The sequence below is a fragment of the Pituophis catenifer genome, unplaced genomic scaffold, assembly GCF_029215685.1.
Source record: "Pituophis catenifer annectens isolate HBS135680 unplaced genomic scaffold, rPitCat1.0.hap2 SCAF_2, whole genome shotgun sequence".
In the NCBI taxonomy this organism is placed as follows: Eukaryota; Metazoa; Chordata; class Lepidosauria; order Squamata; family Colubridae; genus Pituophis; species Pituophis catenifer.
The window spans coordinates 103,158,371-103,186,219 of NW_027256882.1; the positions used below are offsets into that span (position 1 = coordinate 103,158,371).

General features: G+C 37.7%; 1 protein-coding gene across 3 annotated transcripts; it reads left to right on the forward strand.

Annotated features, from left to right (window-relative positions):
- On the forward strand, positions 1-27,838 carry VDAC1 (voltage dependent anion channel 1). Of its 3 annotated transcripts, none has more exons than XM_070937311.1 (9): positions 15-150; positions 12,801-12,870; positions 16,993-17,042; positions 17,391-17,543; positions 17,639-17,691; positions 21,292-21,519; positions 24,310-24,460; positions 26,360-26,417; positions 26,900-27,838. In XM_070937311.1, the coding sequence occupies exons 2-9, from the start codon at positions 12,804-12,806 to the stop codon at positions 26,989-26,991; spliced, it is 852 nt and encodes a 283-aa protein (XP_070793412.1). In that variant the 5' UTR covers positions 15-150; positions 12,801-12,803; the 3' UTR covers positions 26,992-27,838. The 3 variants fall into 3 exon arrangements, with proteins under 3 accessions (XP_070793414.1, XP_070793412.1, XP_070793411.1); XM_070937310.1 differs by having other exon boundaries at positions 19-302; XM_070937313.1 differs by lacking the exons at positions 26,360-26,417; positions 26,900-27,838 and adding an exon at positions 24,576-24,672 and having other exon boundaries at positions 1-302.
- The last annotated feature ends 11 nt before the right edge of the window (positions 27,839-27,849 follow it).

Here is a 27,849-nt window from a genome sequence, read left to right on the forward strand (position 1 = left end):
GGCACGGAAAGTCCTGCCTCGCTTTTCGCTGCCTCTCCAGCCCTCAGCCTATCCGCAGCCTGGGGGCAGGCGAGCGTGTGCGACGCCGGGGCAGGCACGTCCTTCTGCGAGCCGGGTGGTTCCATCTGTTCGCTTGCCAGAGCCACTACGGTGCGTGCCGGGTTTCCTCGTTTTAAGCTATGTTGGGCTCAGCGCAGGGGAGGCCCGCCCCGTTCCATCCCTCCTCCGTCGCCGCTTCTGTCTCGCCCGCTGTCTCGCCTCCGAAGCCTTGCTGCAGTCACGAAAAAGACGGGGAGCACGCGGTAAGGCAAGGCAAGGGCGCTTTAGGCTTTGGGTATACACGACATCATGGTGGACCAGCCCTGGGCTCCGCCGCGGGGATCGGGAGGAACAGAGGGAGAGCGGGAGACTCGCTGGAGGCGGGAGACGAACTAGCGCGGCTTTGCTTCTGCCGCCATTTGACGCCCGCAGCTGCAGAAAAGATGCCGGGGGAAGGAGGAGAAGGAGGGGGGGGGGAAGAGGAAAGGCTCCGAGTCACGACGGGCCTCCGGAGACCGTCATTCGAAATGGTCGGGGACAACTTCCTCGCCCTCCAGCGGTGATTCATGATTGCCCTACCTACAGTGTTTCAAGGCCAGGGCGCGCCCTGAGCCCCGCTTCTCACGTCGGTTTCTTGGCGCGTTGGTGAGGAAAAGGGGCATCCGTTCCTATCCCCCTTAAGGCTAAGTTCGGGCACGGCTGCTTCGGGAAGTTTGCAATTCCGTCCCCGCCAACCTCTCTTTTTCTCGCCCGTCGTTTCTGCTTCTCCCCTCAGCCCCAGTCCACAGACGGCGGCTCGGCTGCCGGTCGGTCTCCCCTTCCCAGAAGCGTCTTTTTGCTCCTATTTTAAACAGCGGCGGAGGATGCGTTTGCCTGCCTGGCCTTGAGTCTACCTGCTCGATGAGGGGAAAGAGAGAGAGTCGTGGAGGGCGATTGGGGCCGCTTTTCTGCGCTCTTCTTGGGCGCGCCGAGTTTCTGGGTGACCTTCCCGAAGCGTTTCCTTTGCTTCGGCTCTCGTCATTTGACTCCCATGTGCGCGCCTTCTCTCTCGGGCGCTCTAGAGATCTCGGGCGGAATGCGAACTGAGCTGGTTGGCGGGGGGGGGGGGGGGGAAAGCGGCGGACAGGCACTGAAAGAAGGAGGAGAGCAAGGTCGGGCAGCCATGTCGTTGTCCACAGGCAGCAAGCAGCTCCTTCGCAAGGACTCGATTCCAAGGGATCCCTTTCTTAAGCAGCCCTTGCTGGCTCCTTTTCAGCCTCTTATCTTTCCTCTGGCCTGCTCCCTTCTCTTCAGCGCCTCAAGTGCCCTCCAAGTGCCCTCCGTGTCCTTGCCTGCCCTTACCCCGGTAGGAAGAAAGTGAGTGATGATGAAGTGAATTCCCGAGGTTTGGTCTAGGAAAGTTATTTGTCTTTTGGACTGGATTTCCAACCCTTTTTCACTACAATGGAAGGCATAGAATGAATGGCATGTCCTCAAGGGTGTCTGGAGGCAGAGAGCAACCAGATTTGCAAATAATTATGTCTGTCTGTCTGTCTGTCTGTCTATCTATCTTATTCTCATTTTATCTTCCCTCCCCCCCACCCAAGAAAGCCAAACTGAACCAGATGCTTAAAAATAATTTCATTGATTAGAATATTGTAACCCAACCACATTTTGCTCTTCCAGTGGATACCAGTTTAATATACAGTAAAAAAGGACCACATCTGAAATCCCTTGATAATGAATTATGTCTAGATTTTTGGAAAGCTACCAGTGTTGCAGTGGTAATAATTGATATTTGATGTTTATGGCTGGATGGGTATCGCTGGATGGGTCCTCTGGGATCTTGCATGGGCTGTAAAATTAATATGGGTAAACCTGGTTGATTCTTGGATGGGAGAAATATCAGGAAAAATCAGAGCTGGCATTAGGTATGCCTTCATTTCCAAAAATTCCTATGGATCCCATAAGCTTCTGCAGAACATCAAAATAATGGGGGCTGCAGCCCAGTGCTTTCTTTTATAGTATGCACCTGCCCAGGAGGGAGTGCCATCTATGGGAGGGAGACCAGAGTAGCTTTGTAACTAGATATGCCTCCTTAGCAACTGAACTAGCCTAGCCCTCTTAGCAAAACTTATAACAGTATTCAACATATGCATGTTATCTTTCCAAAGCCTTGCCTTATTCAGTCAAACAGGTATTCCTTCTATGTTTGTTTACAGATAAGGGCAAAAAATTCTGATTCAGTACTTTATTTAACAGAATCTTAAAAATACAGATATGGCTAGTAAATTGTCCCAAACTGCATTCAAATCACAGCTATAACTTTTGAGAGAGTATGTATTTTAAGAATACATGCTTTATTTCTTTGTAAATAAGTTGCAGAAATCTGTCCATTATTTATTTGATAAATAACATTTTAATGATTTCTATCCCTTCCATATCTTCATCTTCTTTGCAACTTGGCACTATGCTTACAATGTTTCATCCAGGGTTTGTCAATAAGTTTCAGTATGGTAGATGAGTTTCACAATTACACTGGCATGAACAACAAGTTTTAATATGGAAACAGAAAATGCATAACCTATATTTCCTTCTTTGGTCAGCTTCAGAAAAGTGCATATTGATCTATTTGGTTGAATGTTGGATGAGTCAAGCATAATTAAACTCAGTAAAATGCAACAATATCTTTGGCAAAAGGTTCTGTTTCCTCATACAAAGTAGCAATATAATTCATGCAATTGTGTAATCTCTCCAGGCTAGATGTGCAGAAATGCAGGTATATATGATGTAGGAAGTCAGGACAAAGTCTCCCAATTTCCCCTTTTTCAAAAGTAGACCTGTGCAATTTGATATGCAAGCTGATCACATAACTCTGTGTGTTATGCTAATTTCCATTGCCTTCTGTATCTGTTCAAAGAATACAATAGGGCAGAATAAGGAATGTGTTATAGCATGGGGCATTTTCTATTAAAAACTTGAAATAAAGTTAGGAGCAGCATTGATGTTGCTTAGTGAGAAAATAACTTTTGATTGAGAGTTATGCTGACCCTGTTCTCATAAACCTCTACAGAAGCAGGGTGTACATTTTTGCTGCATTGATAAGAAACAACAACAGCAAAAATCTAGAGGAATTTTTTTTGAGGACGTGGGGTTTGTCATTTTGCTTGCTCATACCTTAATATAATGAAATATATTCCTTCCTTCCTCCCTCCCTCCCTCCCTCCCTTCCTTCCTTAATGTTGCACTTTAAAATAAAAGATACTTCATCCATTTTTTAAAGGCTACTTTTAAAAAAGAAGAAAAAAGAGACCAGTGTTTGCACTTCTTTCCAAGAAAACACCACTGAATTTCTCCTGTCATTATTCATTTTTCTAAGGCTGTTTCTTTTGACCTTTCGTACGTCTATGGCTAAAAATAATTTCTACAGTCAGGGCACTGCTTGTGGCAGCTGCAATTCATTACATTCTCTCTGCTCTTAACCAAAAGGAAAGCTAAACTCTGTACTGTAAAATCTAACAGGATTTAGCAAACATCCTCATGAGAACCTGCAGTGCAAATTTGTTGCCTTCACAGCATTTTGCTTGCCATATTTTGTCTTTCCCTATTTGGATCGCTTGATCAATATCAATACTTCAGGATCGGCCTTTTTATTTTGTGGCTGCTGGTTAGCTAGAATTCTGTATCAGCTATCAGATACTGAAAAAAAAAACCTTATGTCACTTAAGCTTTTCATTATGTGTATAATGTAGAGCTGGGGTGGGGAAACTGGTTCATTACCGAGATAACTTTTCTGGCTGATGTGTTGGCCTTTCTTATTCTTGGAAGCAACTCTCTGAAAGCTTTTGCTTTTGCTTTTCCATTTTATGTTTTGTGAAAACATGGAAAAGTAGAGAAGGGATACAGTGATTTCCTTGGAGAAGGAACGATGCAGTCCTGCAGCACTCTACATTGTGCTCACCGTTGGAAATAGCTTTGACCATCATTTAGTCTAGACCTGTCTGTAATTCTCCATAATTTATTCTCCATCAATCTAATGGATATTTCCCATGGGTAATTACTTTTTATTCGCAAAAAAAAAAAAAGTTTGTGATAGATTATTATTCTCATCTTGTGACAATTTTATACATATTCTGCCTGAAGAAAGTTGGAGAATTAATGTCTACTAGTGTTTCAGTCCTTGCTGTTTTATAAGCTTAGGTCAAAACATCAGAAAATATTTAAATTGTGAAAGGTTGCTGTATGCTCACAAGGATCAAAAGTGAAACTTTTTTTAAAAACGGGGAAAAATATTAACTTTTTTTCTCCTGAACCATTTGCCCTTCATTATTCTGAAATGATGATTCAGGTACACAAGCATTTCGGGAATTTCAACTTTAACTTTTCATTCATCAGTGCCAAGATAGGTAAGAATGGACTGTGATTGAGCAAGCTCTGAGCCAATCCTTCTATAATTTATGAAGCAAGCAGTGGAATAAAATGGTTGTTCAGGTGGTGGATTTTTTTTAAGTGTATGGCACGTGTTAGCCAGGGATCATCCAGGTAGCTGACTGCCTCTGTGAAAGCAATTTTTTCAGGGGGTGTTATCTTTTATCTGTGGCATGCCTGGATGCCAGTAGGCAATTGGGGGAGGCTCCTTTCCTGTCCCTACGCAGTTTATTCACTCACTGCCGACCTCAGCGGAGTGCAGGCTCAGCATCTTACTACGTGAGTCACCGCAGCCCCTCAGGTGGCAGAAAACAATACCTACAAACATTTATCTGGATGTAGGTTTGTTAAGAGGCTGAATTCTAGTAAAAGCAAAGACTTGAAGTTCCTGAGCTTTAGTTGGAACTGCTAATAATATATTTTATATATTCAGCTTTGGCACTTGTTTTCATACATTGTATTATATTTTCCTATGTTTTTGGTTTGGTTTTGGCTTAGCCAAAGAGTGAACTGAACTTTGGTGGCTTAGGATGACTGGAGTTTTGATGTTTGAAAGACTTCAAGGAGAAATCATTCTGGTAGTTTTACTCATAGTTTAAACCAGGGATTTCCAAACTTGGTAACTTTAAAGATTTGTGAACTACAGCTCCCAGAATTCTTCAACCAGTCATGAAGGGTTGAGCCATGAGGAATTCTGGGAGTTAAAGTCCGCAAGTCTTAAAGTTGCCAAGTTTGGAGGGCCTCTGGTTTAAACTATTTTTTTCAAACAAGAAGAGCCTCCCGAGATAATCAAGACTATTTTTCATACATTAGGTGGTTTCAAGTCTAGGTTTTACATCAATTGTAGGCTCTGATGAAATTTAAGTTACCTATAATAAACTGCAATGTAGGAAGATGCTGGAGGCAGATGTCACTTTTTAATGGCAAAGCATTCATTTATACTGTGTAGGAGAAGGCAGTGGTAAATCACTTCTGTATTTTTACCAGGAAAACTATATGGATTGAAAATATAAAATGATTGATGATATTGTGCTGAATAATGGACCTGTCAAGTTGGATGGCACTCAACATAGTACTGAGAAAAAGTGAGAATCCTTCCAAATACTAATCAAGTTTATGACATTGTTAGATTAAAGTTTTTGTCTAGTTGCTAATGTCATATAGGGGAAAAAGTCTGAACCTTGAAGGATAAGAATTACAGTAGGAGCATGAAGATGTGAAAGCTTAATACAGTGAAATATGAAATGAAACAGCTACAAATTGACATCTTAGACAAAATGAGCTGGACTGGGATTGGACATTTTCAGTCATAAAATCACAGTTTTTGTTACTCGGGAGATGAAAAACAAAAGAAGGAATGGGTCTACTTTTATAGTTATGAAAGGTATAGCAAGACTGGTAGAGTACTTGGCTAGAGTGTAGTCAATGACTGAGTAATATTGATTGGACAATGCTTTAAATGTGATGATAATCTGACTTTATGCTTTGCTTAACTACTGATGCAGAAGGGGGGAAGTTGATAAGTTTTATGTTCTATTTGAAATCAACAGATCATGCAAACAAGTTTGTTGTGATTCACCCAGAGTTCTTTAAAATGGGCAGCTATATAAATCTTTAAATAGATAGAATGAGTGAGTGAGTGAGTGAGTGCTGTTTGTGATTGGAGACTGGAATATCAAAGTTGAAAACGTGAAAGAGGAAAATGTAGTCGGATTTATGGCTTAGGAAACAGGAGACTGATTATAGGTAATCCTCAATTTACAACAGTTTATGTAGTGACTGTTACAATGGCGTTGTAAAAAGTGACTTATGACTGTTTTTCACACTTGATCACATGAACATAGTGTGGTGACATGATCAAAATTCAGATGCTTGGCAACTGGCTCATATTTATTACGGTAGCAATGTCCTGGGGTTTCAGCTTTTGCGACCTTTTGACAAGTAAGTCAATGGGGAAGCCAGATTAATTCAACAACCATGTTAATAATTTAACAAATACAATGATTCACTTAACAGCCATGGTAAGAAAAGTCATAAAATGGGGCAAACTCACTTAACAAATGTTTCACTTAGCAACATAAATTTTGGGCTCAATTGTGGTCATAACTCAAGGACTACCTGTAATCAATTTCTGCCACTCCAATATCTTCATAGGCAAACTGTATTTAAAGCACTAAAATGACACCTCTGTACATGGACATCACCAAATAGAAAACACACACACACACACACACACACACACACACACACACACACCCCTAGACACCAATTTGACTATTATTGTAAAAGGAGGTGGAGGAATCAATTACAGCATCAAAGACATTGCCATTCTGGAACAGATCATGAACTCTGATGTGCAAGTTTCAAGTTATGTTAAAGAAGAAGAAAGCCAATCAGTTTCAATGATGTGATCTCCATCATTTCCAAGGTGAACAGCAGGAATCACATAAGTCATTAAAGATCAGTGTGAAAAAAGAGTGCCAAAGATGAAGAAATAGAAGAAAGCAAACTGTCAGAATGAACCAGGGAAATTGCCAAGAAAAAAGAGAAGTCAAAGCTAAGAAAGATTAAAATCTCAGAAAGCAATTTATACAAGACAAGAATTACAAAAACATCTATAAAGACATTGAAGATGGAAATAGACATGGAAAAACAAGGAAAATCTTTAAAAACAACAACAACTCAGAAGGAGGTTCCAACTTTGAATTGATATGTTAAAGGATGCCAGTGGACACAAAGTAACTGAGAAGTAGCTGATTTAAAGGAGATCAAAGAAAAATAGAGTGGTGTACTGAAACATTGTACAGTAGCGATGCCAAGAGAGCTGAGAAGATACTGATTTACAAGAACTGCTAATACTAGAAGATGAAGTTAGATCAGCATTTTAGTCATTGCCAAGTTGGAAGGCTACAGGAACTGTTAGAATACCCACTGAAATATGGCAAACAGCAGCAGAAAAAAAAAAGTAAAGTTTCTAACTGACCTATACCAGTAAACCTAGAGAATAACATAGTGGCCAACAGATTGGAAGACGCCAATCATTCCAATATAAAAAAGGAGAGTTAACAAAGTGTGGAAACTATCATACAATAGCCTTAATTTCATGTCATAGCAAAATAATCCATAGGATCATCCAACACAGATTGGAGCCCTATATGGAAGGAAAAATGGCAGATATTCAAGACGACTTTAGAAAAGGCCAAATAACATAAGACTGATGTATGCTATACATATAAGACATTATTGCTGATGTATAATTAAGAAAGCCAATCATAGGCTTTTATATCTGTTTGGTGGGAATAGAATAGAATAGAATAGAATAGAATAGAATAGAATAGAATAGAATAGAATAGAATAGAATAGAATAGAATAGAAGAATTGGAAGGTATCTTGGAGGTCTTCTAGTCCAAATCCTTTTCAAGCGGGAAACCTGAATCATTTCAGACAAATGGTTGTCTAATCTCTTCTTAAAAACATCCAGTGTTGGAGCATTCACAACTTCTGGAGGCAAGTTGTTCCAATGATTAATTGTTATAACTGTCAGGAAACTTCTCCTTAGTTCTATGTTGCTTCTCACCTTGATTAGTTTCCATCGATTGGTTCTTGTCCTGCCCTCAGGTGCTTTCGAGAATAGCTTGACTCCCTCTTCTCTGTGACAACCCCTGACATTGGAACATTGCTATCATGTCACCCCAGTCCTTTTTTCCCATTAAACTAGACATACCCAATATAAAGTATTTTTATAGCACTTTATTAAAGACTCTTTTAGTATAATTTGTGGGGATGTAAAAGCTAATGATATTTAGTAGATAAATGGCAGATTGGAAAACAGATTCAATGTTTAGAATTCATTTAATTATATTATACATTATTTTCCAAAATGGCTGAGTCACCAAATACTTGATTATTACATTTCCAACATTTTTTTGAAAATGAATGATCAGTTTTAGCTATCAGAATTGGAGTAATATATTATTGGTAAAATATTTATCAAAGGTAGATATTGTGCATTTCACTATCAAAATGCCTCTGAGTGCTTTACAGATACAAATGATAAAATATAGAAAAGACATAATTAAAAATAGAATTAGAAACAGAGTTAAGAATGCCAGCTTTGTCTAAGTATAACATACACTGTAAATTTCATGATTTTCTTCCATTGAAATTTCCAATGCTCCATGCCAATTTTCCTGTAAATTTTACATCCATTTGATCATGCAATCTTAATTTGTTCAGTTGCTGAGTCATACTTCACACAAAATATATAAATACAGGTAGTTCTCAGTTTACAAAGACAAATTGGGACTGGAATTACCATCACTAAGTGATGCAGTCCTAAAGTGCCATGTGATCATGTCTCGTAGCAACAGCAGTTCCAGAAGGCTCAGTTTCTCTTGTTACGTGAGGACCACACAGGTCCTTAAATGATGACCTCAGGTGGCCATGGCATCTGATTTTTCCTGTCAATATCCCCATCTCTGTATCAATAACTTATCATTTAAAGAACTTAAAAGATGTGTATAACCTCTGCCCCAATACTCATTAATACTTGCCCAGGCTTATTCTGCCACACTTTAAGGAGAATGGATGGTAGTGGTTTTCTTTGCTACCTAATGATACTGTTTGGGAGAAAACACATCATTCTACAGATGCCTCTCCTTAAATGGAATTACAGTAAATATGCATGGAGACTAATTTTGTAATTGAGGAAGATTAGGGCTTGGCCTTAGTGTATGCCAGTGTAAATTATCCTGGTATATTTTACATAAAAGGTTTGGATGGTCCTGACCCTGTTAGCTTTTCCTAAGGCAGTGAACAGCTGGCTGTTTCCTCAGTAGGTTGGATCACCTTCACTTTTGATGATGTGCTTTCTTTGTCTTTAGCACCAAGGTTAAATGTAATGGGTATTTTTCCATTTTTTTAAAAAAATGGAAATTTTTTTCCATTTTTTTAAAAAAAACATTCTACAGCTACTCTGTGAGGTATATAGCCATATCAATCAATCAATTTCAGCTTTGTTTTGTAGAGACATGTTAGATCCCCCCCTACTTTTCTTACATATTTATATGAATCTGAATTTTGAATAGATATGCCCTGATAACTAACTTCTTGGTGAAGAGGAGAGACTATGCAGCTGGAAGTATCATTTGTCAACTCTCAAAATTTCCCTCTGTTTATTTGAGCAATATCCATGCTAGATTAACTGATGAATGGGAGAAGATGGGAAGAACATCAATGGGACCTCAATGGGAAGATGTCCTCCCAAAATAGAGCTACCACATATCCAAGGAGGACACAACCAATCGAAAAGAAATTGTGTGTGTGGGGGGGGAGAAAAGAACAGCTTTAGCTTTCTTGACACCTGTAACAAAAAATTTTTAAAAAAGTGTTTAGGCCTACATGTATATATTGCACCCTTTCTTCATGGCAGAAATGTACTAAACTGAATTAGAAGACAAAAATTCTTTAGCTTGTAGCCGATTTAAAGTCTTGTCAATTTCAGGCAGCAGCTGCAAGGGGAGGGAGAATATTAATCAGCTAATTGAGTCACAGAACTGAGCTTGTTAACTTGAAGTTAGCACTAATTAGGAAAGTGCTGCACTGTGGAAAAACCTATTCAGGAAGATGTAGCTTGTTATATCCTCAAAAAGATAGACAATATTTGATTTCAAAGCTATGCCTGCTAGATAGAGAATATGAGGACAAAAAAAAAAAAAAGAAAGACATGTCCTCTTTTTGCCTCAACATCTTGTAACCTCACCCAAAGTAGACAGTTGCTCCAGGGTGGATAAAAATCAACGATTTTTTTTAAAACATAAAAAAAAAATCTTTTAAATTTTTTTAAAAAAATTTTAAATTTAAATCAGATTTTTTTTATTTTTATCAAATTTATTTTAATAAAATGCTGTTGGAGTAAAAATCTAAAGATAATTTTTTATTTAAGATAGATTAATAATTTAGTTTATTCAGCGTGAAATGGAGCTTAGTTATGTAGCGTGAGTCTGTATATTCTGCAATATTTGGACTGTCGGTGAGTCAACAGCAGGTGAGAGGAGGAGAAGTTATGGGACAGAGATGACAGTTACTCATTAAAAATTATGATTTAAATCTAGTTGATTTAAATAAGCCCTTTTACTAGTGATTTAAATCATGATTTAAATCAACTTGATTTAAATCAAATCTACCCTGTGTTGCTCCCTTATTTAGCTAATATAATTTGAGAACCTTGACTATGTTGGTAGTTCCTCTAGGTGTCTTTATAACACACCTCCTAGGTATGGTTGGGATAGTAATTCCATTGAGCTCAAATTGGCAAAGAAAATTTCGTAACTTATCTAGCAATATTCTGTTCTGGCACTTAATGCTTCATGCTAGAAGTAGCTATTAAAATACTTAGGAAGCATCACTGCATTTGTAATACCCTTATCCCATAAATTGGTTCTCCTAGGGAGCCAAAATGAGCAATAATTCAAACCCCGATGGTTTCTAACTAAGTGATTTAGGGACCCGTGCCAGTTGAGAATGCTTACTGTCTATATCTATTGCACATTCCTAGTTTTAATTTATTTTCTGCTTGAACAAAATTAAGATAATGCAAACCCTAAGTGACAAAATCTTTGCCAAACAGTAGGCTTCCTTAGCTGCTTTTTGTTCAGAGGCAAAGAGGTAGTGGTGAGTGCAAAATAATTTAACCTATGCAGTTTAAAGAGTCCTCTATCCGCTGCTTCATTAAAGAACTGAATGTGAAACCTTTAATGTTTACAATGAACCATTCTACATTATGCATAAGTGAGATAACGTGGCTCTTTTTCACAGATAAGTTAAATCACCAGGGTCTCATGTATTGAATTCTTCTTGGCTATGCCATCCGAGCTTATATTACGGCTATTCTGCTTTTGTAAGGGGAAGATTAAACAATTTAAATTAGTGTTTATTCTTTGGTGGGAATATTTGAAAAAAAGGTAGTGTAAAATATGAACTTTTAATTGGAAGAAGAGGGATACTGTTACATTGCAATGTGTGAATGATCTGAGGGGAAAAGATGCTGCCTAGGAAACAATCAGACAAGAGAGGCAAGGACCTCCAGTTGCTTAACATCCAGGGAAAGAAATTTAGAAAGGACCCGCCCTATTGGGTCAAGTAATTAAAAGTGTTGATGGAAAGTTTGTACCTTCAGATTTGCAGGATTCTGTTAATGTAGCCCAGGGTTGTCAAACTCAATTTCATTGAGGGCCGCATCAGAGTTGTGTTTGATCTCAGGGGTCGGAGTGGGCATGGCCAGTTTAATATCATTTGTATCGGATCCTGTGGTGGCCCGAGCGATCTGCCAGTGAAAATGGGCTCCCAAGCTCCATTGTTGGCTGTGGCGGCCTCCTGCAACCCTCTGCCAGTTAAATCGGGGTTTGGGAGGGCAACACTCCGTTTTCACTGGCAGAGGGTTGCAGGAGGCCATCACAGTTGATAACGAAGCTCAGGAGCCCATTTTCACTGGCAGAGGCACTGTGGGCCGGTCTTTCACTGTTTCCAAGGCGGCCCCACGGGCCATATCAAAGCACCCCGTGGGCCAGATCCAGCCTGCGGGCCTTGAGTTTGACACCCCTGATGTAGCCTGACAGTAAAGTAGATTTAGTTTATCTAGTGAGGTTTCTTGTCTGGTTTACCTGAGACGGCTGACAAATATCTAAAACATTCTCTGGGTAATATAATAAGCTAAGCTAGAGTTTGTTGTCAGGTTTACATTTAGCAAAATTAATAGTTACTTGAACATTTCTAGTTTCTTTCACCTCTGTTTTTAGTTGCTTTTATCTTGTCCATGGATTGGTTAGGACCTTGGGCAGGACTTAAGTACAAATGAAGAACTAGGAAACTATAAATCATGGTTTTTCAATGTTGGCTAGCCAATTTTGGGAGTTTACAAAGTTGCCAAGATTGAAAAACACTGTTATAAATCAACCATGCATTCCACCAGCTCACCATGATTTCAAAGCATGAGTGTTAACCAGCCATAGGGAATTGTTGCAATAAGACACATGGACTCAAAGCTTAGTTTTTGGCAGCACCTGGTAGAGAGAACCTTGCATGAATCAAAATAGATAAAGCAATTGAATATTTAATCTTATTTTAATTTTTTTAAAACAATGGTTTCAGTTTGATCACAAAACTAATCAAGTGTGTTGAAGGCCTCTGAATTCCTCACAGAGCTAAAATCTGAAATTTGGGATCCAGAAGGAAAATTGTTTGCTATAGGTAACTTCAGCTTGCTTCTTGGCAAACTATAATTTTAGAATCACAAATACAGTGCAAATCTTTGGGCTGATAGCAGAAACATAATTGTGGCATCTTTATTTTAACAGAAAATGGCAGTGCCTCCTCCATATACTGATTTAGGAAAAGCTGCTCGAGACATCTTCACCAAAGGATATGGTAAATATTGCCAAGTGAAACTTTTATTTTCTATCACTTTCATCCAAATGAAATTTCTAGCAGTAGAGGATGTAAAAGGGCTCTATAACTTGTATCAAAAATGCCTTCTGCAATTTGCCCTGTAATCATTTTTTGAGAAGAAAGATGTTGCAGATGGAGATACTCTATAATTATTAGTTTTGTACATGATTTGCTGGAATGTTCTTACTTTTTTGGAGTGAAATCTATATAAATTCCTTTATTTACAAATGGCTGATCTCAAGAGTCATGGTAGCGCAGTGGTTAGAGTGCAGTACTGCAGGCTACTTCTGCTGACTGCTGGCTGCCTGCAATTTGGCTCACCAGGCTCAAGATTAAGAGATTGGTAAAATGAGGATCCAGATTGTTGGGGGAAATATTGCTGACTTTGTAAACCACTTAAGGCTGTAAAGCACTGTGAAGCGGTATATAAGTCTAAATGCTATTGCTATTGCTATCTTTTAGAAAAAAAGTTATTATTGTAAGGTGTTGATCATTATGCTTCTTTTAGAGTGGGAACATTGCTCAATCTGTAAGTAGTCAGGATTTGCAAGTACATTACAACATTTAAATATTTTCTACTTGTAATTGGCACACAATATGGGGAATCAAATTTACTATACTACATGGCATTTTGGTATCTATGTTAGGTTCAAGGAAGAATTTATATTGTACTGTCATTGTGTAGCTAATTAATCTGCTGAGCCATGGCTTGTTTTATAAGCTATATATCTTGGTGTATTAATTAAAAATAAGTAAACCACAATATGGCTTAGTCCAATGTAGTAATTCACACTGCTATTATATTATGTATTTTAAATTTAGTTTTAATGTTATTTTGTTAAACTTTAGGATATTATATGTAGTGAATTAACTTCTCTATGGCTTGCTTAGCTATAGGGAAGCTATATAACAATAAGATTGATGGATAAATAATACATGAATATAATTTGAATATTCTTTTGTATAAACTGTTGCTTTCAATTGGTTTTGAAACAAAATGAACTTGTGGTATTGCCAATTAACAAATCAATGTGTTATACTTCTCCTTTTTTATTCAGGTTTAATGGCTTGTTTGACAGCTTATGTAATAATTCATGTGCTTTACTTCTTATTTGAGATTTAGCAAAATTTGACTTGAGAATGAGAATTTTATGTTGCATTTGGGTTTATTCTAGAAAGTGCCAGCACCTAGTTGCCTTTATATAATTCTGGAAAAAGAACTATGTAGGGCTGGTTTTGGTTAGTGCTTAGATGGAAGAAAACCAAAAATCCCAGGAAGTGGCTCAGAAAAGCATCCCAGAAGACTATGGCAAATTTGTTGTCAAGGCAACAACATGGACTTGTCTGTGTAGTTACCAGGAACTGAGCTCATGATATTTTCCTTAGTAATGCATTCCTTACTCTTATCAATGTATAAATATATGCTATGCTGTTTGAACTCAGTTGCATTATTGATCCAGAATCCAGTTGTTATTTATGGATGGCCTGTAAGTTAACCTAGTTATGTCTTTATTATGCAATCAGAATATGTAATGCATCTCTTTAAAGTTCATTGTTTTCATTCTACAATAAATAATTTGCAATAAAAAAATGGCAAATCTAACTGTTAAAGGACAAGCTTGTGGAACAAGCTTAAGGACATGGTCTCCTGAAGTAATTTAACAATTTCTATAACATGATACAAGTTTCCAGCTTTCTTTTATCTTTCATTTTATAATTCTCTTAGTTCAAGAAAATGGGTTATTAGTTCAAGCAATGGGTTATTCCAGGGGTGTCAAATTCACGTTGTCACGCGACGTATCGGGACTTTTTCCCCCTTCGCTAAACTGGACATGGGCGTGGCCAGCACGTGACACATCTGGCCTGCGGGCTGCAAGTTTGACAGCCCTGGGTTATTCCCTGAGGAAAGAAGGGCCAATATCATTTTTGAAAGTTCAAATCATACAGACTAAAACCTAGTTTTTAATTAAAGGGGCTTTGGAGCCTTAGTGTTGCAAAATCCGGTTCACTTTTTTTTTAATTAAATTTCTATACCGCTCTTCTCCCGAAGGACTCAGGGCGATGAACAGCCAGAAAATAAAACACAGAGATACAAAATTTAAAATAGATTAAAACGAATTAAATAATTTGGCTGAATTTTAAAATACCCCATAATTAAACAGATTAAAATTTGTATTTAAAATTTAAATTTAAAAGAGGAGAAGATTTAGGCCAGGCCAGCTTGATGAAATAAAAATGTTTTAAGCGCATGACGGAAGGTGCGCAGATCCGGGATCCTCTGTATCTCTGGGGGAAGCTTGTTTCAGATCGTAGGTGCCCCCCAGAGAAGGCTCTCCCCCTAGGGGCCGCCAGTCGACATTGTTTGGCCGACGGCACCCAGAGGAGCCCCTCTCTATGGGAGCGTACTGGCCGGTGGGAGGCTATTGGTGGTAGCAGGAGGTCCCGTAGACTTAATGCAGAGGCCTTCAAACTTGGCAGCTTTAAGACTTGTGGACTTGAACTCCCAGCTATGCTGGCTGGAGAATTCTGGGAGTTGAAGTCCATAAGTCTTAAAGCTGCCAAGTTTGAAGACGTCTGACTTAATGATTAAGTGGCCGTATCTTCTCTGCTGCTGAAGAAAGAACCTGCTAAGGAGCCTTTTCTATTCTATTTTAGATTGAGCACACATAGGCCGGCTTGATTTACAAATGATTACTGATGAATAGCAAGAAGTCACATGCAAAGGTAGACAATGCATGTGTAGCATATACACCCATATATAGCAGAAATGCTTTTGTTTCAGAACCAGGCAGTTAGTTCAGTCTAAAACTGAATCCTGATAAAAAGCCGCAAGTGTAGTCCAAGACAGTCCAGGGGTCCAAATTTCAAATAGTTGAGTCAATTGATCTGGGTCGAAGAGCCGAGATGCAGGAGACAGAGCAGGAAACAAGGACCCAAGGCTGAAGATCCGAGGATGGCAATTATTCCTAGCCAAGAGGCCAGAAACCCTGATGGTTTCTCTGAAATAGATGCAGGCATGACTCAGTTATGGGTATTCAAGCCTTTGTTTCCAAAACAACTGAGCACAATAATTCTGCATGTTCCTGAAAAGTTACTGAGGGCATCCTTAGATTTGGTACTCTGCCAAGATGGGGCCTGTCAGCCTCAGGATCACTTGTTTCCTGATTCCCGAGTCTCCTAACCATCCATTGGATCAGCCTTTAGCACCCTGAGACCTTAACAGAGCCTCTGGGGCTGTTCTGCAGTTTGTTTTTCACAGGCTGCAGTTTGAATGACTTTGCCCAAGCTGCCCTTTGGTAGTCCTTGATTTATGACCATTCTCTTAGTGACCGTTCAAAGTTATAATAGCACTGAAAAAAGTGGCTTACAATTGTTTTTCACACTTAAGACCATTGCAGCATCCCCATGGTCACAGGATCAAAATTTGGATGCTTAGCTACTGATTCATATTTATGACCTTTGCAGTGTTCTGGGGTCATGTGATTGCCTTTTGCAACCTTCTCTGACAAGCAAAGTCAATGAGGAAGCCAGATTAATTTAGTAACCATATTACTAATTTAACAACTGATTCACTGAATGAATGTGGCAAGAAAGGTCATAAAATGGGACAAAATTCACTTGTCTGTCTTAGCAAGAAGCAGGAAGAAATTTTGGGTTTACTTGTGGTCCTAAATTGAAGACTATCTAGGCTTCAGTTCACTTTTCAGCACTGCAAAAATCAGGGGGTGCTGAAATTGACAAGGCATAGTTTAACTATTTTTTCTTTTTCTTTTGAAAGGGCTTTATTTTCAATACTTTTTCAAAATATTGAAAAAATAATGGGAAAATAAGTTCCAAAGAGACGATGCGTTCCCAGTAAAATTCCACAAATAGGGCTGGCTAGATTGCAAAGCATCCTTTGGAAACGCGCCAAATATTTTCAGTAGTCTTAAAGTAGGGCAATATTCATTGTGACTAAAAGAAGCCAAACAAAACCAAATAGACCTGATTTCTTAAATGCTCTTCTTCGTGCATAGGAAGCTCAAATTTTATAATGAGATATACTGTATATTTTCTCTTGCCCTGCATGTTACTAATACTAGCCTACTTTTATTTGTTTAGGATTTGGTTTAATAAAATTGGATTTGAAAACAAAGTCTGAAAATGGACTGGTGAGTAGAAAAAGCTGAGATGCATTTTGTTATTTAACTTGCATTTTACCTTGTTATAACATTTTGGGTTTTTTTGTAATTATCCAACTTCCACAGAAACATGAATCAGGGTTATTCAAGATTATGCCCTTCATGTCATTATTGCATGTGTTTGGTAGGTGAGGGATATTGGTCATTACTTACTTCATGCTTATCATTTCTAGTGGTGTCAGAATTAGTGCAACTGACATAAAAAAATCAAAACGAGAATTTTTTTTTCATATAGATTATAACATTCTTCATAGCACAGAACATGGATAGCTTATCTAAGGTATCATTGTGAATAAAAATATTCTATTTTGACCTCAGGAATTTACAAGTTCAGGTTCTGCAAATACAGAAACAAGCAAAGTTACTGGAAGTTTGGAAACTAAGTACAGATGGAAAGAATATGGCTTGACATTTACAGAGAAGTGGAACACAGACAATACATTAGGAACAGAAATAACTTTAGAAGACCAGGTGAGTGATCATTCACTTGCAAAATACCTTAATTGATCAAATCTTTAAACAAATTGCATTCAAACTATATATTCAACTACTGGATTTCTTTTCAGCTGACACATGGACTGAAATTGACTTTTGACTCCTCATTCTCACCTAACACTGGGTAAGTAATAAGTATATTTCAACAGTATTATATCATTTAATATAGATTACCTAGTTTGTGGAAAATCTGGATTACCACATCTCTGTGTGTGTTTGCCTTCAAATCAGTGTTGATTCCTGGCAACTGCCTGAACAAATCCCTGAATTTTTCTTGGAAGATTTCAGAAGTGGTTTGCAATTGCTTCCTTAGGGCTGAGAGATTGTGACACGCCAAAGGTCATCCACCTGGCTTTGTGCCTAAGGCAGAACTAGAATGACCAATTTTGACCAGGAAACCTCATACAGTTTGGAAGTGTGCTGAATATAAAAGCAGAGTGTTAGAAAAGCATTTCTGCAAGCGTGACATATTCCCAAAATTCTTTGTATTGTGCATTTTGCACTTGAGGTGGGAAGTTTCATGAAGTTTTACTGCTCAAAACTTGAATGAAATATTTTGCATACCCACAGTACTTATATATAGCTATAACAGAGCAGACTAGAATCATGTAGGATGAACACATTTGGGAATGGGTGGTATATAAATGTCTTTTATTTACAAAGTAAAAATTCTACTACTTCAGACTCCTCCCATCTTCTTCTAAACATTACATATATTAATTCGAGCTCTGAATTGTAATACTAATACAAATATATTAAAATATTAAAAATATTTACTTCGTCGAAATGTCGCCAAGACAGTTCCAATTTTACGCGGGAAAAAAAACGAATAACCAAAGACCTACACACACACACACACACACACACACACACACACACACACACACACACATATGCAAGTCTTGGTGTATTCGGGTCTTCGTGTAAGATTGAGAGCACTTTGGCAACATTTCGGCAGAATCTCATCTGCCATCATCAGGCTTATGCAAGGGGTCTTCTGCAGCAATATATATATACAGTGGGGCAAAAAAGTATTTAGTCAGCCACCAATTGTGCAAGTTCTCCCACTTAAAAAGATGAGAGAGGCCTGTAATTGACATCATAGGTAGACCTCAACTATGAGAGACAAAATGAGAAAACAAATCCAGACAATCACATTGTCTGATTTGGAAAGAATTTATTTGCAAATTATGGTGGAAAATAAGTATTTGGTCACCTACAAACAAGCAAGATTTCTGGCTCTCACAGACCTGTAACTTCTTCTTTAAGAGGCTCCTCCACTCATTACCTGTATTAATGGCACCTGTTTGAACTTGTTATCAGTATAAAGGACACCTGTCCACAACCTCAAACAGTCACACTCCAAACTCCACTATGGTGAAGATCAAAGAGCTGTTGAAGGACACCAGAAACAAAATTGTAGACCTGCACCAGGCTGGGAAGACTGAATCTGCAATAGGCAAGCAGCTTGGTGTGAAGAAATTAATTGTGGGAGCAATAATTAGAAAATGGAAGACATACAAGACCACTGATAATCTCTCTCGATCTGGGGCTCCACGTAAGATCTCACCCCATGGGGTCAAAATGATCACAAGAACGGTGAGCAAAAATCCCAGAATCACACGGGGGGACCTAGTGAATGACCTGCAGAGAGCTGGGACCAACGTAACAAAGGCTACCATCAGTAACACACTATGCCGCCAGGGATTCAGATCCTGCAGTGCTGGACGTGTCCCCCTGCTTAAGCCAGTACATGTCCGGGCCCGTCTGAAGTTTGCTAGAGAGCATTTGGATGATCCAGAAGAGGATTGGGAGAATGTCATATGGTCAGATGAAACCAAAATAGAACTGTTTGGTAGAAACACAACTCGTCGTGTTTGGAGGAGAGAGAATGCTGAGTTGCATCCATACCTACTGTGAAGCATGGGGGTGGCAACATCATGCTTTGGGGCTGTTTCTCTGCAAAGGGACCAGGACGACTGATCCATGTACAGGAAAGAATGAATGGGGCCATGTATAATGAGATTTTGAGTGCAAACCTCCTTCCATCAGCAAGGGCATTGAAGATGAAATGTGGCTGGGTCTTTCAGCATGACAATGATCCTAAACACATGGCCCGGGCAATGAAGAAGTGGCTTCGTAAGAAGCATTTCAAGGTCCTGGAGTGGCCTAGCCAGTCTCCAGATCTCAACCCCATAGAAAACCTTTGGAGGGAGTTGAAAGTCAGTGTTGCCCAGTGACAGCCCCAAAACATCACTGCTCTAGAGGAGATCTGCATGGAGGAATGGGCCAACATACCAGCAACAGTGTGTGCCAACCTTGTGAAGACTTACAGAAAACGTTTGACCTCTGTCATTGCCAACAAAGGATGTATAACAAAGTATTGAGATGAACTTTTGATATTGACCAAATACTTATTTTCCACCATAATTTGCAAATAAATTCTTTCCAAATCAGACAATGTGATTGTCTGGACTTGTTTTCTCATTTTGTCTCTCATAGTTGAGGTCTACCTATGATGACAATTATAGGCCTCTCTCATCTTTTTAAGTGGGAGAACTTGCACAATTGGTGGCTGACTAAATACTTTTTTGCCCCACTGTATGGATGGATAGATAGATAGATAGATAGATAGATAGATAGATAGATAGATAGATAGATAGATAGATAGATAAGGAAATTTCTGTCACATCCTTTTTGGGTTTTTTTTATCTCTGTTAAGAGTTTGGAAGTGGGAAGAATGGATTAGAACACAGAGAAGCGACCAAATAGCTAGTAGCAGAAATCGTAGGGAGGAGAAGAATGACAAGTAGCTGACTTAACCTTTCCTCTCTCTACCAGTGCAATATCATTCTGCTTTTAGAGTAGGAAGAGTCTCCCAGTGATACACCCTTGCATGCAAAGGTATACCATCCCAGCTTCTGCCCAATACTCTGAAGGAATGTCCAGAAGACATAGTACCTCAAGGACAGGAGCCTGAAATCTTTGAGTTGTTTTGGATCATAAGAACTCTCTCTACAGTGCTGATGGCATCCTCTCTCAACCTGCCATTTCCCCCCTTATTTTTCTGCCTTTACCAATTCATCTGCTCTGCTCAGTTCTCAGGTTCATTTATTATTTGCCCACCCCCTTGGTTTCTTTTCTCCCACTTCTTTCTTCATTTCTATCCATGATTACACAATGCTTTGTTCTATGCTAAACTGTTTGAAGATCCACTTTATCAAACCCTTACCAAACCATCCCAGCCTCAGTTTAATCACTACTCTGCCTTCTTAGTCTTTGTGGTCCATTAATATAGCTCTCTATCTAAATTAGAGTAATAAGTCAATTGGGTTACACAATAATATGTTATTTTATTGTTAGTAGTGGCATATATATTCAGCTGGAGGCTATAGTTAAAAAAAGATGCTGTGGGTTGACCATTCATATCTTGTTTTACTAAGCCAAAATATGCAAAACACGTGAAAGCCAAGAATGGGTTATAAAAAAATGCCCTGGTATTATGGAAAGCAAAGTCTGTCAGTCAAGTGAACTTTGTAGCATGTTGATGCCAGCTGGTAAGTAGAGTACTATACATTTTTAATTGGTTTATTTCATATGTTCTTTGTTTGTTATGTTCTTGAGATCAGAATCAAAATATGTGTCTCATCCTCCTTTGCAGTTAATAAAAGATTCCCTGAACATTTAAAGAAATAGCAATATAAAACTTTGTTTTCCCATTTAGAAAGAAGAATGCTAAAATCAAGTCTGGATACAAGCGGGAACATATCAATGTGGGCTGTGATATGGATTTTGATATTGCGGGTCCTTCAGTACGTGGTGCCCTTGTCTTTGGCTATGAAGGCTGGCTGGCTGGCTACCAAATGACTTTTGAGACAGCTAAAACCAGAATAACTCAGAGTAACTTTGCTGTTGGCTATAAGACTGATGAGTTTCAGCTTCACACTAATGTGTAAGTACTGATGATGTTATGCTGGGTGAGAATTTATAACCAAAAGAAAAACCTTGGTGAAAACAAAGAAACTATTTTCAGTATTCTTTTCCATTTAAAAAAATTCTAAGAGAAAGATAAACATATTTTGGGTACTCTATATACAAGCTTTGAAAGAATGAATTTTGCAGGTGTGTGTGCATGTACTTGTATAATTTTCCTTAGGAACAGTTTTGGAGACAGGGATGGGGAACCTTTGCCCCCAACCAATATTGCTGAATTACAACTTACAGAGTCCCACACTATTGTCTTGGTAGAACTAATGGTATCTGAACTTCAGGTAACAGCTAGAGGGTCACATTTTGCCCACTCTGCTTTATGATCTTACTTTGCCTTTTTGAACGAGTACTAGTAGTTTCTGAATGCATCATAATGGTGTATACAATATAATATCCGTATATGATAGACTAGGAATAAACAATATTTTAGACCATAATGTGGTCCCTTGCCACTGGATATATGCCTCCTGGGTTTTATAGAAAACAAAATCTAAAAGATTTGGGGGATGTACTTTAGGTACCTATCTCAGGCAGTAGAGCAGCAGCTTTAAAACATTTTGTGGTTCAAGGTAACCTGAACATTGTTTTGAGTCTCAGTAAGAAATTGAGGTAGGAAACCATTTTTGATTCAATGTTAACATTATCAAAACCAATGCCATGGTGTGAAAATCATTATCCAAAGATAGGGTCTTGCTGACATAATTGGAACTCTGAGAATTGATTTCTATTGTCAGGAAATTCATGTAAGGTAAAGGACAGATAATTCTTTGCTGTCCCACATCCTTCTATCAGAATGAAGCTGTATTATATGAATAAAGTCGTACTACAGCACAAATGGAAGGAGAAGATCTAAAAATAGAGCTCATTGCCAATGAGTGTGATATTGTTGTTCTAATCTTTCACTTTAGGAACAAGAATCTGACTACCATAAAATAATGTATAGTATCAGAGTAACCATTAAAAAATACCCAGCGACTGCAGCTGATACATGAGATAGCTGCTTCATGAAGGGATAGCAGTACATACATTTTGTATTCATCTGTACTAAGATTTTTTTTTAATCCCTAAAATCATCTGGAGTTCATAAGCATGGGACTGTAAGCTGATCAGCTGTTTTATTTTTAAAAATAATAGCTCAAATGATTTTCTTCTTTTAGAAGCTTTCAGGCTATTAGGTAAGGATTTTCAATAGTTTTACTGAATTTTGATGTTTTTACAAATTGTTTGCTATCTTACTGACCAACTATTGCAAAAGTAAGCAGGGTCAGGCATTTAGTATTTTATTAAGAAATCCCATCATTTTAAGGTTTATATGGGAAGTCAACAAAATGTCTGGAAAAAAGGCAAGTAGTTGCCAAGAAAACATAGACATAATCAAATCTATGAAATCACCAGGAATCAAGCTGAACTGATGGTGGAGAAATTATTAGGTTAAATGTACACAGTTTTTCTGTTTATGGTTTTACCTAAAGGTATTACATTCTGAAAGTAGAATATACTTTTTAGAATAAACTGAAAACCAAATAATTAAAAGGGAATAGAGTTAAGTTTGGATCATGAGCGTGTATAACCCTTGGATAAGGGGCATGCAGAAGCGCACCAACGTGCCTACCACCTCTGTCCTAATGTCCCCATTTATTTGTATCAATTTCATGTATTAATAGCCATGTCTATACCTATGTCTGTTATCTAATACATCCACAAAGGCACTGCCAGTGATCTCTGGAAAGGTACTAAAATAAATAATATCAGGAGATCATCAAATCTTATCAGATTTTGGCTTTCTTATCCATATCTTGCAAGGTTTGATAGGAATGTATCCTGAGATTTTGGTAATCAATTAAATGAATTTTATTTGGTGTTTAGACACTTGCTATGGAATCTGTAGGCAATTATGTAGTGGCCTGCCTAAGCAAAAAGGTTGAAAAAGAATTGATAGAAAAGCAGGATGAATGGTATCCAAGGAGATTTAGTTCTACATCATATTTCTGTACTCAGCTTTTATTTCTAAAGTTAGCGCCCTAAATGTACTTTAAAAAAATAATAATATGAAAGCCACTGAAGAACCATGAATATGTTCCATTCTCTGGTACCTAATAGAAAGCTAATAGATTCCAAAATACACAAGCAAAGGAATTAATTCAAATGATTTTACTCTTGTTTTACAAGTAGTTCTCAACTTAGTACCACAATTGAGCACACAATTTCTGTTGCTAAGCAAGACCGTTAATGGGTTTTTGCCCCATTTTATGACCTTTCTTGCCACAGCTGTTAAATGAACCACTGCAGTTATTAAAGTGAATCTGGCCTTCCCCATTGACTTTGCTTGTCAGAGGATCGCAAGAGGTGATCACATGACCCCCAGATACCACAATGGTCATTAAAACATGCCACAGTCATATGTGTGAAAAACGGTCATAAGTCACATTTTTCAGTGCCGTTGTAACTTCGAATGGTCACTAAACATATGGTTATAAATTGAGGACTACCCGTACTCATATTGAATACTCATCTGTTTTTACTCACATGTTTGCATTAGCTATAAACATGCAGAAAATACATATAATTGTTACATCATTGGGGATGTGAGGTGGTTGGGCCCCTGGGATATTTTTCTTTACATTGGGAAGGATTGTGCAAATCTTTCTGTAACTTGAAGTAAGTTTTTAAAGTGTATTTAAGAAAATTCCAAAACTAATTATATTTTCATGAATAAGATTCTAATGACATGTAACATTTGAATCTATTATAGAAATGATGGCACGGAATTTGGAGGCTCCATTTATCAGAAGGTGAATGATAAATTAGAAACTGCAGTCAATCTTGCTTGGACGGCTGGAAATAGCAACACTCGCTTTGGAATAGCAGCCAAATATCAGATTGATTCAGATGCATCTTTTTCTGTAAGTAGCATTGATTCCATGACAATAAAGAGCCTTCAATTTCAAAGGCAATTTTTGTTTGAACAAATTATTTCACTACAATATTTAGTCAATACTCCTTTTTCTTGTTTCACAGAATTGTTTCTTTATCAAATGAGGTACAAGCAAGTAAAGAAGCATTGGGAAGAAAGACAAACTTGTACCATATGCTTTGTCATAAATACAGGTTCTTAAAATGCTGCTTTCCACTTAGTGGCACGATCTTAAAATCATTTTACTTTTTTCTGGTTTCCTTTAGATAAGTTTGGTGTATGCAACTTATCTCTCACTGAATTTCCCATATCAGTATATTAACACTGCCTGATTGTGTACTGTGAGTAACTGACACTTCTGGATTATCACCTGCACCCTGATAATAATTGGGTGGAAGTGTGTATGAACTACCACATTTTTGTTCTGAGTTAACAATAAGCCACATGCAAATTTTTATTACTCTTTTTCTAAATCCCAAGATTACAACAAGTGTCAAAAGAAATATCTGGTTTTTTTGTTTTTAAACAGAAAGTGCAGTGAGTGCTTCTTATTTAGTGGGTTCATTAATAGATTATGGTTGAGCTTTGATGCTAAAAGGACAAAACCTATTCAGGGTTTAATTATTTATTACATTATTTACTGGAAGACAGTAAATTCTTTTGCTGTTCACTAATTTAATTTGTGCCATTTGAAAGGCAATGGAATATTCTACTCAGATAATCTTTTTTGTTTAGCATTCAAATCAATTTGTCCAAAATTTTGTCATAAATATTGTCACCATTTTTTTTTTTGAGGGTTGATGGAGGGATGGAAATCAATGGCTTACATGAGACAGAACCCTTCTGCAAATATGCAGAAGCATATGTCTCCATTATTGGCTGAGAAAAGAATGCCCAAATGTCTTCCTGTGAAAAGCGGGGAGGAAAAGGCCTCAGATTTAGACCCTGAGTTTTCCTTCCTTCCTTCCTTCCTTCCTTCCTTCCTTCCTTCCTTCCTTCCTTCCTTCCTTCCTTCCTTCCTTCCTTCCTTCCTCCCTCCCTCCCTCCCTCCCTCCCTCCCTCCCTCTTTGGCCTTTTTAACAAGTTAAAAGGTACAAATATTATAAATGGCTGTAGGGAGTTGTGTACATCTGGTCTGAAAGAAAGGCTGTGTTTAATATGTGTTTACACTTGCTCTCTCATGCACATAGATATAATCTTGACTACAAAATTTATAATTATGAATAGTTATGTATATAGTTATGTATATCTATAGCTCTTTTGAATTAAATTGAATGCAAAGAAACAAAAAATTAGTTTTGCAGCGGTAATAAATGTGATAAACATAACTCAGCACATTGTTATTCGTTTCTATGAAATTGAATAACATAGCTACAAATTTCATCTCACTCGTATTAAAACAAAATGTTATAGAATAGAATAGAATAGAATAGAATAGAATAGAATAGAATAGAATAGAATAGAATTTTATTGGCCAAATGTGATTGGACACACGAGGAATTTGTGTTGGTGCATATGCTTTTAGTGTACATAAAAGAAAAGATACGTTCATCAAGAATCATAAGGTACATAGAGGTTTCTGTTTTTTCCCCATCCTAAAATAGAGGCAATATACAATGCAGATTTTAGACAGATGTAGGTATCAAATCATACTGAACTATTTTCAGAGTTATTAAATTGAACGACTTCAAACTAAAATATGACCTCTGCACATCTCTAGTTGTTATAAAGCTTACACATGAATTTATGTGCACTTTCACTGAATAGCTCTTTTGAGTAAAATGTTGAAAAATCATTTATGTATTGTATCTGACCTGATGAATTATTTATGAGCTATGCAGCACACACTTTGAAAGAATACTATTACATGATTGACTTTGTTTTGCAGGCTAAAGTGAATAATTCCAGTCTGATTGGTTTAGGATATACTCAGATTCTGAAGCCAGGTATGTACAGATTAAATTTGTTTGATATCATTGACATTTTTTTAATTTTAATATTTTTTTGCCAATAATTAAATTGTTAAATTGTGCCACTTATATGAAACCTGTAATGAAAACTAATCAGTTCTTTCAGGCACTGAATTTTCATTAATTTGAACAAATATTCTGTTACTACCTTTGCCAAAGGGTTAAAGCCAGCAAATGCTACCTTCTATGAATTCATAAAATTAAGTCCTGATGTATCTATGGTTTATCAGGAAACTAAATCTAAATAGATAAGAATCATAGATATTCTGATCAATCCTTAACTTTGTAAGTATTGCAGCAATTGAGTTGGATTCATTGTGTATCAGGAAAGGTAAATGTGTCTCTCCATAACTTCCTTTTTATAGAACTTCCAACATTTTTCCTAATCAGGTTCTTTGAAATATCTTTGCAATGCTTACAAATCAGCGCTAATAACTTTTCTCTTATTTCCTGCCTAGGTATCAAATTGACATTGTCTGCTTTACTGGATGGGAAGAATATTAATGCAGGTGGCCACAAGCTGGGTCTAGGACTGGAATTCGAAGCATAAAAGAAGGGATTTTACCATCACTAATTTTGAAACACTATACAGCATAGCTACCTTCTGGATTTAGTGTATTTTTCAATGTTTTACGTCTGGGATGCAATTATTGCTGTATGTCAGTCATATTAAATCTGGTTAAAGGCTAAACCTCAGAGCATGTATTTTCAGAGAAAGATGGAATTACTTTCTCTAGATCTGGGCATTTGGGGTATATTGTTGGTTGAAGCTACGTGCTTATCAGCTCTTGTATGAAGGAATTACCTTTCGTAAAATTGATGATGATTGTAGTGGAAGACACATCTGAAATTCATGCTGTGAAAATGCTGATTCATCACAGGGTGCAGAAAACACAATTTTCTGCTATCTAAGTCATCAGGCTTTCATTCTCTAATGGAGCATTCACGTTTATTCAAGAGACTGTCAAGGCAGGTGCACACCCATTTAAGTTTCACTTTTCCCTCCTACAGCTCTCTTTTACACTCAACAGCTTTAGAGTGCTTTAGAATGTTCACGTTGTACTATTTTGGTGTGTAGGAAGTTTGATGTAAATCAGCCAATCCGACTTAAAATTTCACATCCTTTCCCTTGCACTGATTATTGAGAAGCTTGTACAACAGAGCAATGAACCCCAAAAAAGCTGTTGTTACTGTAATCCCTTAGTGGCACTGCATTAAACAAAATGGACCTTTGTTTTATCACTTTTTTTTAAAGCAGTTTTAATGGATACATCGTCAGTCTTCCATTTTTGTGTGTGTGGAACTAGACCCTAAATGCTGTACTGGACACCACTTAAAATTAAAGATAAACAAAGTACATCTTCCTTCCAACATAAATAAAACATCTTCATCTCTAATTGTGTCTGTT

Bases quoted from the DNA above. Each gene is read 5' to 3' on its own strand.
- VDAC1 (XM_070937310.1), top strand. From the start codon at position 180: ATGTTGGGCTCAGCGCAGGGGAGGCCCGCCCCGTTCCATCCCTCCTCC. The intron at 17,544-17,638 runs GTGAGTGATCAT...ATTTCTTTTCAG, and splicing joins AAATAACTTTAGAAGACCAG to CTGACACATGGACTGAAATT. The intron at 17,692-21,291 runs GTAAGTAATAAG...TTTCCCATTTAG, and splicing joins TCATTCTCACCTAACACTGG to AAAGAAGAATGCTAAAATCA.